This window comes from Cydia strobilella, chromosome 12, assembly GCF_947568885.1.
Source record: "Cydia strobilella chromosome 12, ilCydStro3.1, whole genome shotgun sequence".
Lineage (NCBI taxonomy): Eukaryota > Metazoa > Arthropoda > Insecta > Lepidoptera > Tortricidae > Cydia > Cydia strobilella.
Genome location: NC_086052.1, coordinates 5,813,738 through 5,830,995, shown reverse-complemented (window position 1 = coordinate 5,830,995; position 17,258 = coordinate 5,813,738). Strand labels below are relative to the sequence as shown.

Sequence of the window (17,258 nt, the reverse complement as noted above, 5' to 3'; positions counted from 1 at the left end):
TTAATTGAATATGGCCCGAGTGGGAATTGAACCCACAACCTCGGATTCACTGGAACCGATGCTCCTAACCAAACTGAGTCTTCATCTAGGTTAATAATAGTCTGTCACATTTTATTTTCTATTCCTACACTCATTAAGGTCACAATAACTTGCATAAAATTGCAGATAGGTAGTGGGTATCCACTATTTGTTTTATTTTTCTTTTAACTGTCACTCTATAATTTTTCTGTCATAGTTATACAAGAGTTTGCATGTTTGTTTACCTACCCGAGACGATATGAAGCCGGAATATTAATCATAGCTTGTCATAAAAGTCGACATTCGCATGATAAATCTTTATGGCTTTGTGGCGCTCATAAGAAAGTACTACCTTAATCATCCTAATGTTTACGAGTCAAGGTCATAGCCATGCCTATTTTTAAACAACCTAAATCTAATGCTATTCCGTCGTAGTCGGAACTCGTATAACATTATGGGGTATTTATGATAGATGAAGAAAAATGGTTTCGCAATATGACACAGAATAACGAAAACTTGGCACTGTGTAAGTGTGTAACCTATATCGTTCGGTGACAATACAATATATATGTAGTACCCACACTACCTACCATCAAGCTGTGATTTGGTTATGAAGACCGGAGGTGCGACTTAAATTATTAATTAAAAAAAAATAGCCACAACCGAATACAGAACCTCCTCCTTCTATGAAAATCAAGTCGGTTAATGAATATATTAGTTCTATTGCTCAAAATAGACTGTAAAGCGTCACGATTCAGACACGGCTACTCGTACCCTGAGGAGGGCCTACAAAATCAAAATTTCATTATCTGACGGTCTATCGCTTTTACATATTCGTGTAAATTGGCAGATAACAAAATTTAAATTTTTGATGTTTGCGGTACCCTCTGTAAATAAACTTTATACTACATTATTTCATTTCATTTATTCCTTGCTTAGTGCGTGTACAAAAGATCTTATTCATAAATCATTACATGTCTCAACACAACCCTGTGAGGGTATTGCAATACATTTAAGACCTTTCAGATTAATTACTTTCAGATAGAAAACCGCTTTACACAAGCTGGTTAGGTATTGCGAGCCTCGATTTACTAAACGATCTCACTTCGCACGTCTGTCTACCTATTTATATAGCATTTGCTCCGCAATTCTCTATTTCCCGACCATTGTAGTAATCTAAGTATTTAGAACGTTGTTTCAATTACATTATAAAATGATGTTTTAAGCTTTTATTTTAATTGCTCCGCGAGCGCGTCAACCCAGATTCTGGTATGTTTTATTTCGCACTAAAACGCCTATTCTCGTATCTGGCGTGCACACTGCGTTCAGGACAAAACATATTTATCACTATTATAATGTTGGAGATGGCCTTATGCGTAATTATTTACATTCTAGTTAAAAATATATAGTTTTGTGCATTCAATTTTAAAAATGGCAATCAGATTCAATTGTGACATATAGGTAGCTTTTGAAACCATTTATAAGTGTCTTTCAAAGTAAACGAGTTTGTTTGTGTACACAGCAACGCGTAACAAATATCTTCTGCTGCTGATTAGATGTATGCGCGTGTACGCTAAAATAACATATACGGATTATCAATATTCAGCTGTGGCCTGTGACCATTGATCTAAACAAAGGATAAGCTAATGCATACAATTCCGACCGAACATTCTCGTTACACAAAACACAGCGCCATCTGCTGTATACTGCGTTAACTACGTGGCCGATGGTCAGAGCAAAGATACAATCCCATCAAAAACATAAATGTGAAATGAGAGCCAAGTTCAATATATTATATATGCAATAATCGAACTTAAACTATCGTGAGACATATTTCAAAATATTTAGATCAGTACGGCTTCACTCACTATTATTTTTAGTCGCTTTTGGCGACATGTTTCGGATTCTTTGGGAATCCTTCCTCAGGCACGAGTGTTCGCGGCGGTTGTACGTCGTGCACCCATGTCGCCAAAAGCGACTAAAAATAATAGTGAGTGAAACCGTACTGATCTAAACATTTTATTATATATGCCTTGGCTGTTGACTTCAACGACAAAAGAAGTGAGATCTAAATAGGTGCCAAGTTCAAATGTCAGTCCTGAAACTTATTTATAACAACATAAAAAATGTTATAACAACTCAAAATATAATTTCTTCTTCAAACTTAGGATAATATATTGAAGCCTAAGGTTTGACTTGGCTAGTTCTCATATACGAATTATATTATAACCTTCGCAAGTTCTAAAGCTGTAAGTTCTTATTTAATTCTTCCGAAAACTTGGCTTGTTGGTAGAGACTAACCTTCGAACATCCAAGGTAAGGTTTACCCTTTGGGTACGGAACCCTAAAAATGGTTAGGTGCCCACGCATCAAAGTGGCATCATGAGGGGTCGATGCCCCCTGCACCTAACATACCTCATCTAATATTGTCATAGCGACTATTAAATCGACATAGTATATAAATAATAGGTAGTTAGCTGTCAATGTTATCATACTACGGGGATGGATTGAAAGGTGCGAAAAAAAATTAAACTCCCATAGAAAACATTGGTATCTGATCAGCCAAAATGTATGTCAGCCATTTTTTATCATGATTTTGGGATTGGTCCCGCAGTGAATATTGCTACTGAGCAACAGACTGATGACCTATATATTCACCTCGCAAAATATGGCTGAAGGTTGAAAGAAAACCAGAATACATACAGAACAGATTTATTTAGAAAAAGTGTCATCAATTATGAGTACCATGACATTCCTGACCATCACGCATAGCTGATCAAGGTTATTAATGTTCCCATTGCCCGTCAACGGGTTACCGTATAACCTTGCTCCACTGTAAGTAATTTCTAATTATGCTCAAAGTATTCTGTAAAATGTTAATTATATTTCTAATTAATATATATATATATGCTCAGGAAAATGAATTTATCATTTTTACTAATGAATATTTTTTTTAATATTTTATAAGTATTCATTATTTGGTGCAAAGTAGGACCATTTTACGGTATTTTCGTTTTCGTAGAAATACAGCCGACGAAAGGTTTCCGAAACAGTTTCTTCATGAAGTCATGAAACTAGTAATTCGCTACGTGTAAATTGTGACGAAAAGTTATTTGCCGTTACGGTGATTCAATTAATCTGTTTACCTAATTTTAATTACTATAGCTGTGAACGTGTGAAATTTCGTGTTTTTTGTGCCCGCTTTAGGGACAGTTGTATTTAAAGTATAATAGATAAGTATTAATGATATAATTTTGTATACTTGCGTATTAAATTAATGTGATTTTGAAGAAATAAACCTTTTTTTATGTTTATTTCCGATAAGGTTTATTTCTAAATGAATCTTTATGGCGTAATTTTGACAACAATAAGTAACATTTTCCTTATAAACGAATTAAATGAGATTACTGATTAGAGGCTGGATTATTATCAGATAGGTTTCTCATTGACATAAAAAAAAACACACACTCCCACAACATTACAAATAAAAATTTAACACTTACTACCACACTTAATAAGTTTAGGAGTTTTTTTCCTGGTAAGAAGTTAATCAAAATAACCAACGTCCTGACCACAGATTTAAACTTAGGTACCTAAATCACAAACCGCGGTACCATCGTTTTTTTTAAACTTCATAAATAATACAAACGACTGAAACATATATGTGTTAAATTCTCCTAAAACTTTTCTTAAAATTCACTTTCATTCTTTCCATATCTCGCGCCAAAGTTTACAAACACTCACCATGGTATGTAACTGTCAAACTGGCCGGTATCGGTATAGTATGCGCGTGTGATTCGCGTGCTGTCGTGTTGTGGACTGCCGGCGCCGCGCGACCGCCTGCCTGAACAGGTACAGCCATCGCCTTTACCGCAGTAAGATAACTCTGTGACTAGGAAGTACAGTTGTACTGTTATAATAATCACAGTACAACTTAGCAAATAACAATATTCGTATTAAATTTAATATTTTTACTACACCATATACATGTTCTTGGCACTTATGAGCTTGGTCACTTTTTCTTTGGTACCAATTTGATACCTATACACGGTGGCTAAAAGATAAGTGCATTCCCGTTGCAGTGCATCTCAAAACCTCCCTGAGGTTTTGGGATTATACTGAGCAACTATTACTATGGGACCAACCCAGAAATCGCGATATATGACATCTATTCTATTACGGTTTATGAGTAATATGACAGTAACTGAAATAGCTGAGGGACTCCTGAAGTTTGCGAGTTAATTTCTAACAAATAGTATTTTTTAGAAGTCTTACCGCTAATTATCGGTGCGTTTTAAAAAACCTGCACTTCATGGTATCGATTAATAATTAATAAATGAAGCAAAAAATGCATTTTTACGTCTGCGATGCTTAAACAACGAATAAAAGCGTCTCTATAACAGAGTTTTAACGTGAAATTGAAAACAAACACGGAACTGAAGTAATTAAATGTAAAACTATGAATTATTAAGTTTTCATTGTTTTTATTGCAAATCTCTATTTCGCATTTTCAACTACTCAAAAGTTACCTAGAAGAGATCGCTTGTTATTTACCTCTACATTTAATCTTTTTTGATATGATGTAGGTATACATTGTATCGATATCACGAAATCGAAAGTCGATAAATGAGAAGTCCCTAATTAAAACTGCCACGAGGATTCCGGCCTCTGCTCATAATCATGTGACATAACTCGTATCGCACTTACATACGTTGGCAATGACAACATGATTAGCGAGTAAGTATAATAGTTGCATTTACGAGGCGCGGGAGCTGTTTACGTCTGCGAGGAGGACGGGCTTCGATCCCGGCGTGACATCACCGGGACAAGGCCTCTGCGGCATTCGAGTAACTTGACTTAAATCCTAATATTGTAACAAAATATGTCGGTAGTCACAATAAAGTTACCGAGTTGCTTTACTGTTTTGAATCTGTAGGCTACATCTTTATCGCGACATGACGTAATGGTTGCATTTACGGGGCGCGGGAACTGTTTACGTCTGCTAGGAGGACGGGGTTCGATCCCGACGTGACATCACCGGGACAAGGCCTCAGCGGCATTCGAGTAACTTGACTTTACTATGGTGGCTAGCCATCACACTGGCGCCGCATCAGTGTGCTATCCCCCCATTTACAAATGTGACTTTCCTTGCTTAACAGTTTGAGCTTCTTGCTCAATAAATATCACTACATAGTTTGTCACCGGATTTCACTAGCAATTTGATGCTGAATCTACTTACCTATGTCTGTAGGGCTAAGATGGTCGGCTCTTTATCATTTGTCACCATGTTTGTCACGTTCTAACAAATATGTAAGTGCGAACGTGACGCATTGCATAACAGGTGATAAAAATTAGAGATGCAACGGATAGTTGTTTGACCGGATACCAGGTGTTCAGCCTGACCATCGGCCGAATATTCGGCCGGCGGAACTATACCTACATTTCGGTTTTTCAAGTCCGCGCTCGGACTCATTTCTAGGTTCAAAATGAGTGCGCGTGCAAGTGAGTGGAATGTTTAAATTGTTTTAAAATAATAAACGAGTACGATTATGACCGTGACTGATTTATAAATCCAATTTGTTTACTCCAAAATCAAGCAGTTACTATCCGGCCGGATACCGGATCACTATCAGTCTCGGGCCGGATATCAAAATTAGGGCCGGATAGGCCGGATAGTAACCCAATATCCGGTGCATCTCTAATAAAAATGCGACCATGATACCGCCGCTGGTCCTTTATAATGTCAACGTGGGCGTGTCAATTAATGTAACATGTGTAATAGAAACAAATTTGTTTCAGGATGACAAGGATGTGAGCTCAACGAGCGACGTGTCTGTGCTCCTGAGGCAGTTGTGTGCGGCACAGTGTAATAGCAAATTCAGGTATTTACATCTTGTCTTTACCTACGAGTAAACCTACCTAGCTATAATCAAAGTATATGGGTGAATTTCTTGTTACTCGTTGCCATGGTTACGGTCGCCATAACCAAAACCAAACTGGACAGAATAACAATAAAAACCGGCCGCGTAATGTTACGTAATGTTACGGAAACCTTCGTGCGAGAGTCCAACTCGTACTTGGCCGGTTTTTACTCCTATATCACTAAAGATACCGCTAATTCGCTTAACTCATTAAAATTTTTCGCCTTTACATAAGAACCGATCACCGATCCTCTCTCTCACACAATACCAAAAAAACAGAGACGTCATATGTAGTCACACCCACGTTACGCCTATTCGTTTGGTGAGTAATTAGTGTCGCATATTTGGTTAAAGGATTAAGTGTTACTCATAGAGACAGTTAGTATGGTAAATAATAAAATCAGACATGTCCGAATGAGATTTACATATTATTGTTTCCGTACAGATAAGCAATATTTATATGTAATAGACAGACATGACCTTGAAATGTAGTTCATATGTGGTATTTTCTATAAAAAGGGACCTTATTGTCGATGGCGCTTACGCCATTATAAACGATGCTCCGATATAAATACAACGTCGCGCGACGCTGTGTGGCGTATGCGCCATCGACAATAAGGTCCCTTTTTATAGAAAATGCCCCATATACATATCGAGCACGGCGCGCGGCTATCGTGACTACTACTCATGCACTGTTAGTTCTTGAAAATGGAGACCTAATAGGCTCTCCCAAACATGCCGCGCGAGTGTACCGTAAAATAAGTTTTTGGCAAAAATTGCATTTTTGATACAAGCTTGTATCGCTGTCTGTACTTTTCTAATAACTCCAAACACAACTAGTTTGCGTTGTTTTATCACAGAGTTCCCATGGCCACCTCCTGTCTTCATCATCAGATTCTTCAGATCAGCTCCATGTCATCCGATTTATATAATGTATGCAAATTTTCAGCTCAATCGGAAATTAAGTCGAATTTTGCTTCCTAGATTTGACACACACTAACATACTAATAACAGGGAAAGTTAAATAAAAGCTATTAATTAGCTTAATGGTTCATATATCTTGTATTCTTCAAATGTTGTAGAGCTCAACTGAGAACAGGAGGTCAATTCGAACTACATTTTTAAAGTGAAAATGATATCTAAAAGACGTCATTTATTTATCATTCGCCCATACGTCTCGCTCGCGCCAATACATGTACGAACAAGCACGAGCGAAATACACGCAAGAACGATGACAAAATTACATTATTTAGGTATCATTTTGACATCAATATGTAGTTCAAATTGGCCTCCAGATTTTGTAATTTAACCTTTAGAAAGAGTGAGAATGCTAGGGGCGGACCTTCGTCTCATAACTCTCATAGACTGTCCCCGCAGCGCAGGCGGAGGTTCTTTAAGGTCTTATTACACTTTGCTAAATTTAGTGACTAACAAGAGGGATGCCGCTATACGTGAGACGCGATAAGAGATACATCCTATCATTTCTTACGTATAACGGCGTCCCTCTTGTTAGTCACTAAATTAGGATAGTGTAATTTATAAGCTCTTAACTTACTTACATTTTGTTATGATTTGCTTGCTGCATAATGGCTCCTCTACACGATGGACCATCATAGTGGCCCACTAAGATTGGCCTCTATGATGGTCCATCGTGTAGAGGGGCCATAAAAATGCAACAGCTGCCGAACCCGGTGACAAACAGACAGACGACTTACACGACACGACCACACGACTTGGTCGAGTTGGTTGGACGAGTTTCGTTTATTATTTATATATTACGGAACCCTAAAATGGGGAACTTTTTTAAAGGGGCCCACTGACTATCAGTCCGCCGGACGATATCGGCCTGTCAGTTGTTCGGAACTGTCAAATTTTTATTCTAACTGACAGGCCAATATCGTCCGGCGGACTGATAGTCAGTGGGCCCCTTAAGACATCCCATTTTCTAAACAAAGTGATCTCTTTTTTCATTGCTAAGCAATTTGATAACACTACCATACTCTGTGTATAATATATATACACTGTTGTATTCAGAAACAAACTAATTTACTCGCGTATCAATGGAATAACAATTTGAATGTCATTTTTATGGCCAGTTTCCTCAATAACTTTATTATTTATACTCAAATACTTGGTATTGTTATTTGTGATATAATTTAAGCGGATCGGCTTGCTGCTATCAAGTTTATCATTCGGTAATCCTATTGATATCGGTTTTTAGGTATAGGTACCGGATAAGATTTACCCGTCACACATGTTACGCCCAGTAGTTTCTAGAAAATACATAGACTACTTTAAATTGTATCAAAACCTCTTTTACCGCCGTAATAGGTACAGAAATGTCGCTAATTTATATTACGAATATCAACTTTAAAAACAGGAAGATGGTCTGCTTTTACATCATTTAACTAAGTACCTCATCGTTTATGGTGTTTTGTATACACAATACCTTGCGACCACTATACACGGTGGCTAAAAAATAAGTACATTCCCTTTGCCAGGGAAGTTTTGGGATTATACCGAGCAACTTTTACTATGGGACCACCCCAAAATCGAAAAAAAAAATTTGGCTGGTCCATTTTCTATGGGAGGGTAATTTTTTATGCGATATCGTGGTTGGTTATCGTGGTAGTAAAAGTTGCTCAGTATAAGCCCATAACCTCCCTAGCAACGGAAAGGCACATATTTTTTAGCCACCCTGTATATGTCGTTTTTTAAATTCTCTTCTTGTTTTCTGAGTCCTACGTTAATATATGGGTACTCTAGACCTAGGTTCATATTTAAGGGTGACCTTATGTCGTATACTATTATGCGCAATAACTACATAGGATACCAATACTATAATTAAATGTACGAGAGCCTTAAGAGCTGTCTAAAGTACGATCATAAAACTTTTATTTCGCTTCTCTATAAAAAGAATGAGAAGGGCATCCTATGAGGACCTAAATTAGGGCATCATAAAAGACCAGGTCACGCGTATTGTTAGGTCATAGAGACTTATTGATTCAGCGGCTCCTTTCATAATGCGCCATTTGCATTCAAATTGACGACGTGCTTGTGGTGAGCTGGTTAACAATTAACAGTCATTTCGTATACTATTTTTGACATATATTGACAATAACGGTTCTGGCTGGTTAAGGCATGGCAAAGCACGACGAGCTCTGGTTGGATCACCTTAAGCAGAAACGAATTCGCAGAGCTGCTGGACCACCCAGGAGTCAAGACACATCTGTGATCGGTGCGGCAGGAAATGCCGATCGGCCATTGGTCTATACAGTCACCGCAGTCGATGTAGACTGTAGACTACCTCCTCAAAATACTTCTAGTCGCTGCAACTATCATCTGTAAAGATGCTGTGGCCAATGATGATGATGATGATGGTTCTGGATAGTTTTCGTTGGGGTACTTGATGCACGACGCCACACACACACACACACTTCCGTTTAATAGTCGCAAGAACCCGCTGCACGCTGCCTAAAAGCCGCCCACACCCATACACCATGCATTTAAAGTTACACTATCAATTTTGCATGATCTGGGCGCTTCGCTTGCCGTGATTCTCGAATTTCAGAGTCTTCTTGTAACTCGCATCTATATACAAGTAGAGAGAACAAAAAAGTTGATCCGCCCTTAAAAGGTGTACAGTGGATGCGCGAACATCGAAATTCAACATTTTAGTTTAAGGGCGGATCAACTTTTTTGTTGTTATTCTGTTTTGTCAGCCAGGCGACGATAGTAGCATAGTTTGAAGAGATGTTATAAGTACTACAAGTAATATGCTAACTAGGTAGATGACCCATTCCAAGCCCGTTCCAGTTATAACTGCCATAAAAATGTATGTTTGGTTATTTTAAATACCATAAAACAAGGGTTTTAAGAGTAACCCCGGCGACCGTAACCAATGGCAACGAGTGATTAGAAAATGTTGATTCACCTATTGTCAATAATTGTTACAATAAAGGTAATTTCAGTTGTCTATTCTTACTGATTACGCAGTACCTATTAATAACATCGACATTGCGACGACATTCGTGTAACGCTGAAAGTGGCGTTATAAGATAATCTCTTCACAATGCATTTTAGATTGAGACGGCCTTGTGCGTCATTCTTTCAGAACATGAGCTTTGTTTCATGATTCGCAGCTGTCGTTAAATATATAGATTTGTTTAATTAGAACTACAGTCAAATAATTTAATTACCGACCCATTTCGTACCTTGTCACAGTGACAATCAATATGAAAGTCGCTAGAGACCTCACAGTATTGTCACTGTGACAAAGTACAAAATAGGTAGGAAATTAAATTCTTTGAGTGTATATATTTCCGGGAAACATACGTAATTAAGTATATATGACTATTGTTAAATCTGATTCGTAAAAGTGCGCCGCGAATTAATAATTCCGAAACAAATACTTTCCTGTATGTATGGAACATCGTGTAAAATATCAAGGACGCATGACAAACAGGCGTAAGTCACGAGATTATCGACTGTTTCACCCTTTTTCAGGAAAAAAAGTAGTATAATCACTGAACTATAAAGCATTTATTACCTTTTTAAAGTTTGACTGTGTGGGACCTTCGAAACAAGGGAGATTCTTGCTTTAGACAAGCATGAGTCACAGTCCAAATATTACAACCAGTATAAGATCTCAAGGTGCTCCAAGTCTGATAGGATCTATTAGAACACAAAAGCCAAGGAGTTCAGTCTGAAGAAACAGGGAAGTGTGGGGGTGGAAGTATCTGGATAGGCGTAGGGACTAGGCAAACGGTGCAAGCATTTCCTCGAAGCTCGTACTCGGAACTGTACACTTCCCTTAACTTCTCTCACGCTTAATTACTTGTGCCTTATTATGTGTGTCAATAGCACAATCTATAAAACAATACAGTCATTGAGTCATTCGACGAAGCCGTCTAAACAGGGCAATCGTGCGGGGTGCGATGGGCGAGGGGTGTACCGCGCGCACCCAAGCTGCATAGTGCATACATTCGCCATTGGTAGTAGCTCGGTACACGTCAAAGGCGTCGGTCCACTGTATACTTTTTACACTGTGTCTATAGTAGCTATTTTTCGTGGCCATCGGCCAAAACCTAACAGTTTTTTCAGAATATCTCCGATTCGATCGACGAATGTTTTTAGCACGATGTTCTAAAGACAAAATAATGTGTTAGTAACTTAGTATACTATAACCGTGCCCGGATATAAAGCAGGGGCGGCGGTACTGACTGGTACGATACAAATAAACTGAACTGATCTAACTTCAGATTTGTTCCAAAAGTATTAAATAAACTAACAACTTACTAAATCTGCAATCATTAAGTATATAATATATTATCTTTCGGTTCAAAGTTAAATATATTTATTTATTAGAAAATAAATAATAAAAACCTTCTGTTTCAAATGAACTTATTCTTCAAATGTGGGCAATTAGTATACCTACATTGTTATATAAAATCCAAGCAGTAAATAAAGTATACACTTTCCCACTCCATTTCCAACAATGGATCCTGAATAATAGTATGGATCGTAGTAATAGTAACAGTAAATTGGTAAAATTACATACGGAAAATGTACAGCCTCATCGAAGTACCTATTTATGTTATGAATAACGTTTATAAAATAACAACACGTTTGGTTTATCTACAAAACGTTTGGTTTATTTCCTCAAAAAATATCATTTTAGGTTCAGTACTTGTACAAAATATCTAATCTAACCAAACGTGTTTTCGCCGTGGCATAGAATATGAAGGGTACACGGAAAGAACATGTCTAGTCACTTTAGTAACATTTTAAGTAATCGCGGTTTTAAAATTTGGAACCATGTCTGCATGGTAATTCCGTGACCAGGTCTTTTTTAACAAAAAAAAGTTGTGTTACATATATTATACAGTGGTAGCAAAAGACATAACTAATAGTTTATTAGGAGCTCTACATTTTGAGATGAAAATCTCATTTTCCGAAAAAAGTGACTAGACATGTTCTTTCCGTGTACCCTTCATATAATGTACAGAAGTTTAGAAACTTCACATTTTAAACGTAAATAAGGGGCTGTGGTAGGACTGATAAAATATCGTGTAAAATTATTCAGCCATTCTAGAGACTGCCTTGTGAATGTATTGCAGCAGGAATGTTCAGCCCTAGTTAGGTACAAAATAAACCTATCTGTGACACTTTCCTACTTGGAAGCAATAACCTAACAAGAGATTGATTCATCCTTATCTAAGTGTATTATGAGTGTGACAACAGCGACACCCTGCTCTGAAAACCTATTGTTTTTACTTAAGCAGCATTACTGTAGTTTTAAGGTTCCGTACCCAAAGGGTAAAAACGGGACCCTATTACCAAGACTCCTCTGTCCGTCTGTCTGTCACCAGGCTGTATCTCATGAACCGTGATAGCTAGACAGTTGAAATTTTCACAGATGATGTATTTCTGTTGCCGCTATAACAACAAATACTAAAAAGTACGGAACCGTCGGTGCGCGCGTCCGACTCGCACTTGTCCGGTTTTCTACAATCGTTTCTAATCAGAAAAAAATTTGCCTGTCAAAGAAATTACATAGACGATCACCGCCATTATTTTGAAATAATAGTTGTTCTTTGGTAAAACAAAAAATCGCGAGGAAACCGAACTAATCCCAATATCTACGGCTTAGATTAGATTAGATTCTAGGTTGAAAAAAACAGACCCTCGGCTCGGAAGACAGTGAATGCGACAACATTTAAACAAGATAAAATATCAAAAAACCCACCAAGTGCGAGTCGGACTCGCGCACCGACGGTTCCGTACTTTTTAGTATTTGTTGTTATAGCGGCAACAAAAATACATCAGCTCTGAAAATTTCAACTGTCTATTACGGTTCATGAGATACAGCCTGGTGACAGACAGACAGACGGACGGACAGCGGAGACTTAGTAATAGGGTCCCGCTTTTACCCTTTGGGTCCGGAACCCTAGAAACAAGAGCACAGTAGGTTAGGTACCTATATTAGTGCTAAGTAAGTGTATAATAAATTAAATTAAATTAAATTAAATTGTCATTTATTTCAGGCCTAATACACCCATATGTGTTAGTAACTTACATAGCTAATAAAAATAATGTTAGTGCTATTACAAAACAAATTAACATGCAAATTAACTAATGACTAGGAGCTAACTTAGGGCTAGGACACACCGGATGAGCCTTATAAATCTAACATATCACCACAAATTATCATCATTTTTGACTAGAAAATGCAACAAATAATTAAAACTCAACACAATACAATTCAATACAATACAATTGAAATTAAATAATTTAAATTAAAAATTCAATAAATAAAATTCAATAATAATTAAAATTACAATTATTACAATTAAAATTACAATTATTACAATTAAAATTACAAGTATTCAAATTTGTCAAATTTTATAAATTAAAAACACAAAAAATATTCAATAGATAATAAATGCTAATTAAGACAACGCAATCCGGAGTGTGTTACCAGTTATAATTTACAAAGCTGGAGTGCATATTAATCCAGCTTTGGAGCATCGGTGAATCCCATCTCTCAGCAAACACTCTTAGGATGCTATATGGATAATAGCAATGTCAAAACATGGGTTTTTATGGGATCGTCTAGACTCGTGACATTGAGGGTCGGCGACTCCCTCCGCTCCCTTCTGATATATTGCCAAGTTAATAGCCTTCTACTGTGGCACCCGACCGAGTAAACTTACGTAGGTACGCACCAAAGGACATTTATTAGATCAGGCGTTTTTCGTTGTCCTTAATGGGTTTAATGACTGAAAAGAACTAAACAAATCTCAGTAGATTTGTTTAGTTTTTAGTAGGCAAAAGGGGCATGAAAACCTTAATGAGAACCAGTGTTCTCATTAAGGTTTTCATGCCCCTTTTGCCTTTTCAATTTTGTATAAGAACGCAACCGCTTAATCCAGTTGTGTTTATATCAACAGCAGAATTCGTCTCCATTTTTAGGGTTCCGTACCCAAAGGGTAAAAACGGGACCCTATTACTAAGACTCCGCTGTCTGTCTGTCTGTCTGTTTGTCTGTCACCAGGCTTCTCGTGAACCGTGATAGCTAACAGTTGAAATTTTCACAGATCATGTTATTTCTATTGCCATAGCGGCGAACATATACTAAAAACTGACTAAAATAAATATTTAAGTTGGGCTCCCATACAACAAACGTGATTTTTTTGCCGTTTTATGCGTAATGGTACGGAACCCTTCGTGCGCGAGTCCGACTCGCACTTGGCCGGTTTTTCTTTTATTTCAAAGATTGTTAATTAATTCGTGAGTGGGCGGATCTGCTATCTTCTAATCCATCTGATACACGTTATAATAATCTATTTAAATATTTTTATTGACTTGCCTAATTGGTTAAAGTTTGGACAGAACAAGTGTGGTAATCCAGTTAGTTTTTTTTTTGCAAATGTCATTTCTAAAGTAAACCATAAAGTAAAGGATATATACAAGGAGCCAAGGAGCAAGGAGGAGGAGGAGGAGGAGGAGGAGGGGAGGAGGAGGAGGATTACTGAGCCAGAAGTTCTGGCCCAGAACCCTTTTGTTTTGCTGTAACGCACACAGGCAGCAAACCTACCTACCTTTTTTCGATGCTTCTTGTTCTTTATTTTATTTTGGTATTGTTATTGTTTCTATTTTTTGTCTATATGTGTGTATTGTGGCAAGCGAATAAATGGTTTATCTATCTACAAGATATTACAATTTAAACGTTACATAAAATTAAATCATTAAACCACATTAATCATTATTATATTACTACATTACTTAACATAAATTAAATTGGATAGAGCAAACCATTAATTCATTAGAGACATTAGTCTAGGGTGGGGTTAATTGAAATTAGTTTTTATGTTAATTGGCAATTTAGTACCTAATTTGATAGAATTTTCGTTGCACGTTCCCATTAATACGCTAAGTGTATGTTGATTAATTACAAATGTAATAGAAGATCTATAAAAAATTTGACTGGGTAATAATTGAATCACCATAGTGAAATTTGTATTTTTAAAAGCGATTTTTAGCGTTTTAGCTACGCAAGCTGTTACCTAATACCTACTGTTGTGTTGTGCGCCAACGGCGAAACAAAAACCGGCCAAGTGCGAGTCGGACTCGCGCACGAAGGGTTCCGTACCATTACGCACAAAACGGCAAAAAATCCAGCCCCACTTAAATATTTATTTATTCTGTTTTTAGTATTTGTTATTATAGCAGCAACAGAAATACATCATCTGTGAACATTTCAACTGTCTAGCTATCACGGTTCATGAGATACAGCCTGGTGACAGACGGACGGACAGCGAATTCTTAGTAATAGGGTCCCGTTTTTACCCTTTTGGGTACGGAACCCGTTGCGAATATTGTTTCGAAATAGTTGAAAAAGTAGTTTCAAGTATAAATTCACCTTTCCTTCCCCTAGAAGCCCGAGGGAGCGAGCATCAGGATTCAAGAACGCCCAGCTACTTTGTGTCAACGGTGGCAGCCCACGGTCACCTTCGCTCGGCACACCTCAGCTGTTGCGGGTACTGACTCTTGCTAAACATGTCCGAGTATAGATGATTGATGATGATGAAATAGTAGATTGTGTTACTAGGGAGCAAAATGACATATTTACGGCGAGGGCGTACATTGAATCCTAAACGAAGCGAAAGATTCTATAATAGAATCCCGAGAGTAACGAGGGATTCTAATGTAGAATCCTGAGCGTAGTGAGGGATTCAAGTGTGTTACGCCCAAGATGGAAATAATTTTGCTACCATGTGACACGTACTGCTTTTCACATCACCTATGAGGTAATTATGATGTTTAAAAATATTATATAAGCTAAAAAAATAATGTGCAAAAAAATGCAAAAGTAGTGTCCTAGAACAGAAAAGTGTTAGTTTGATCCCTCCTAGCAGGGAAGGAAATTGCCACTTTGATCCCTCCTAGCAGGGAAGAAAAACCCCTTTTTCGAATCGGTGATGTGAAAAGTTTAATTTGCACTGATATCCCAATTTTTTTATAAGGCGGTGAATGCGTGCAAATTTTATTATATCGACTAAACCTTGATCGTCAGCAGATTAGCAATATATGAACTCCAGCGTTTCGAACTCACGGGAAATTATGCCCACTTGAGGCAACCGTTCTGCGGAGGTAATTTACAGTGAGGTTCGAATTTTGAACCTCACTGTACCTAGTCCGTAATGTAGCACACATGACACAAAAAAATATAAAGGTACGGTTCGCAATACGGAAAGTGACAATGAAAAGTGATGCAAAGACGTCGCGCGCGGTTGATTCTCATACCAACTAAATACTACTTATTTCTACGTCTACTACTGATACTAATTTTACACGTGCTTATTTACGGGGGTAATTAATGACCGTTTTTATTTACTCAATTCAATAGTGGAAGCATTGAATCAAAACTTTTGGGAGTTACGGTACTAAATTATAGACGATGATTTCAAATACCAAAAGATTTTTATCTTAATCCGATTCGCCTCGGTTTACCGTAGCTTTGAAGCCATTTAACCATTATTTCCCTACAACCAGATACTAGAAGAAACAATCCAAAAGCAAGCTCCAAAGCCACAATTCTCCACCAAAGCTCCAGTTAAAGACCTCGACCGCTACCGGCTCAGCTTCAGCCGGAGCAGCTCGGCCACGGACGCGCTATTCCAATACCGCACCAAGTTCGTGCAGCACATGCTGTCCAGCCCCATGTATGCCAACAGCAGGGTCGGAAAGCCCTGGGAGATGATCGGCAAGTAAGTGTGGGAACACCGGTTGTCGAAAGTCACATCATTATATTCAACTGTTTGTTTGAACCATAGAGCAAGGAGTTCACCCGTGCAGTAACTGTCTAAAACAACTCGTTGCTTTGCCGCTACTGCTTCCAAATTTGTAGCAGGCAAAGTAGAGAACTGCCTCCTTAGGCATAGACTTTATTTAAAAGTGGTGGAGTTCGATTTTGAGTAGTTTCTATCAGCCTTATTAAGGATTACAGAATCGGCAGATCACTAATCAGTAATAGTACTGGAAGAGCATTTTTGTACATCTCCTAAGTCAAAGAATAAATACATATTCAAATAAAAATTATTTCATTGTTTTCAGAATATCAGAACAGATCATAGATGAAATCCTGACGTCTTGTGCGAAAGAGATGCAGTTAGAGGATATCATTGGAGAACTATACAAAAGTGAGACACAGTGATTTTTATGCACTTATTATATTTTTTGATGTTTGAAATAAATGTATTTGGCTTTCGATTTGTTTTGTTACAATTTTAAATAGGTACATATTCCAATAGAATA

At 37.6% G+C, this 17,258-nt stretch overlaps 2 protein-coding genes across 3 annotated transcripts in view; one reads left to right on the top strand and one right to left on the bottom strand.

The window, feature by feature from the left end:
- The window catches only part of LOC134745991 (transforming growth factor beta-1-induced transcript 1 protein), a 31,597-nt gene extending 27,738 nt beyond the window's left edge, over positions 1-3,859 (bottom strand). The window contains exon 1 of one of the 2 annotated variants that reach the window (XM_063680156.1): positions 3,757-3,859. In XM_063680156.1, the coding sequence (XP_063536226.1) occupies positions 3,757-3,765 (9 nt within the window). In that variant the 5' untranslated portion in view covers positions 3,766-3,859. The remainder of the gene's footprint in view (positions 1-3,756) is intronic. The other variant, XM_063680157.1, reaches the window with a different exon arrangement.
- Positions 1-17,213, top strand: part of LOC134745986 (uncharacterized) — a 49,372-nt gene extending 32,159 nt beyond the window's left edge. The window contains exons 4-7 of the mRNA XM_063680151.1: positions 5,818-5,900; positions 15,379-15,481; positions 16,497-16,711; positions 17,058-17,213. Of these exons, the coding sequence (XP_063536221.1) occupies positions 5,818-5,900; positions 15,379-15,481; positions 16,497-16,711; positions 17,058-17,157 (501 nt within the window). The 3' untranslated portion in view covers positions 17,158-17,213. The remainder of the gene's footprint in view (positions 1-5,817; positions 5,901-15,378; positions 15,482-16,496; positions 16,712-17,057) is intronic.
- Positions 17,214-17,258: the final 45 nt, after the last annotated feature.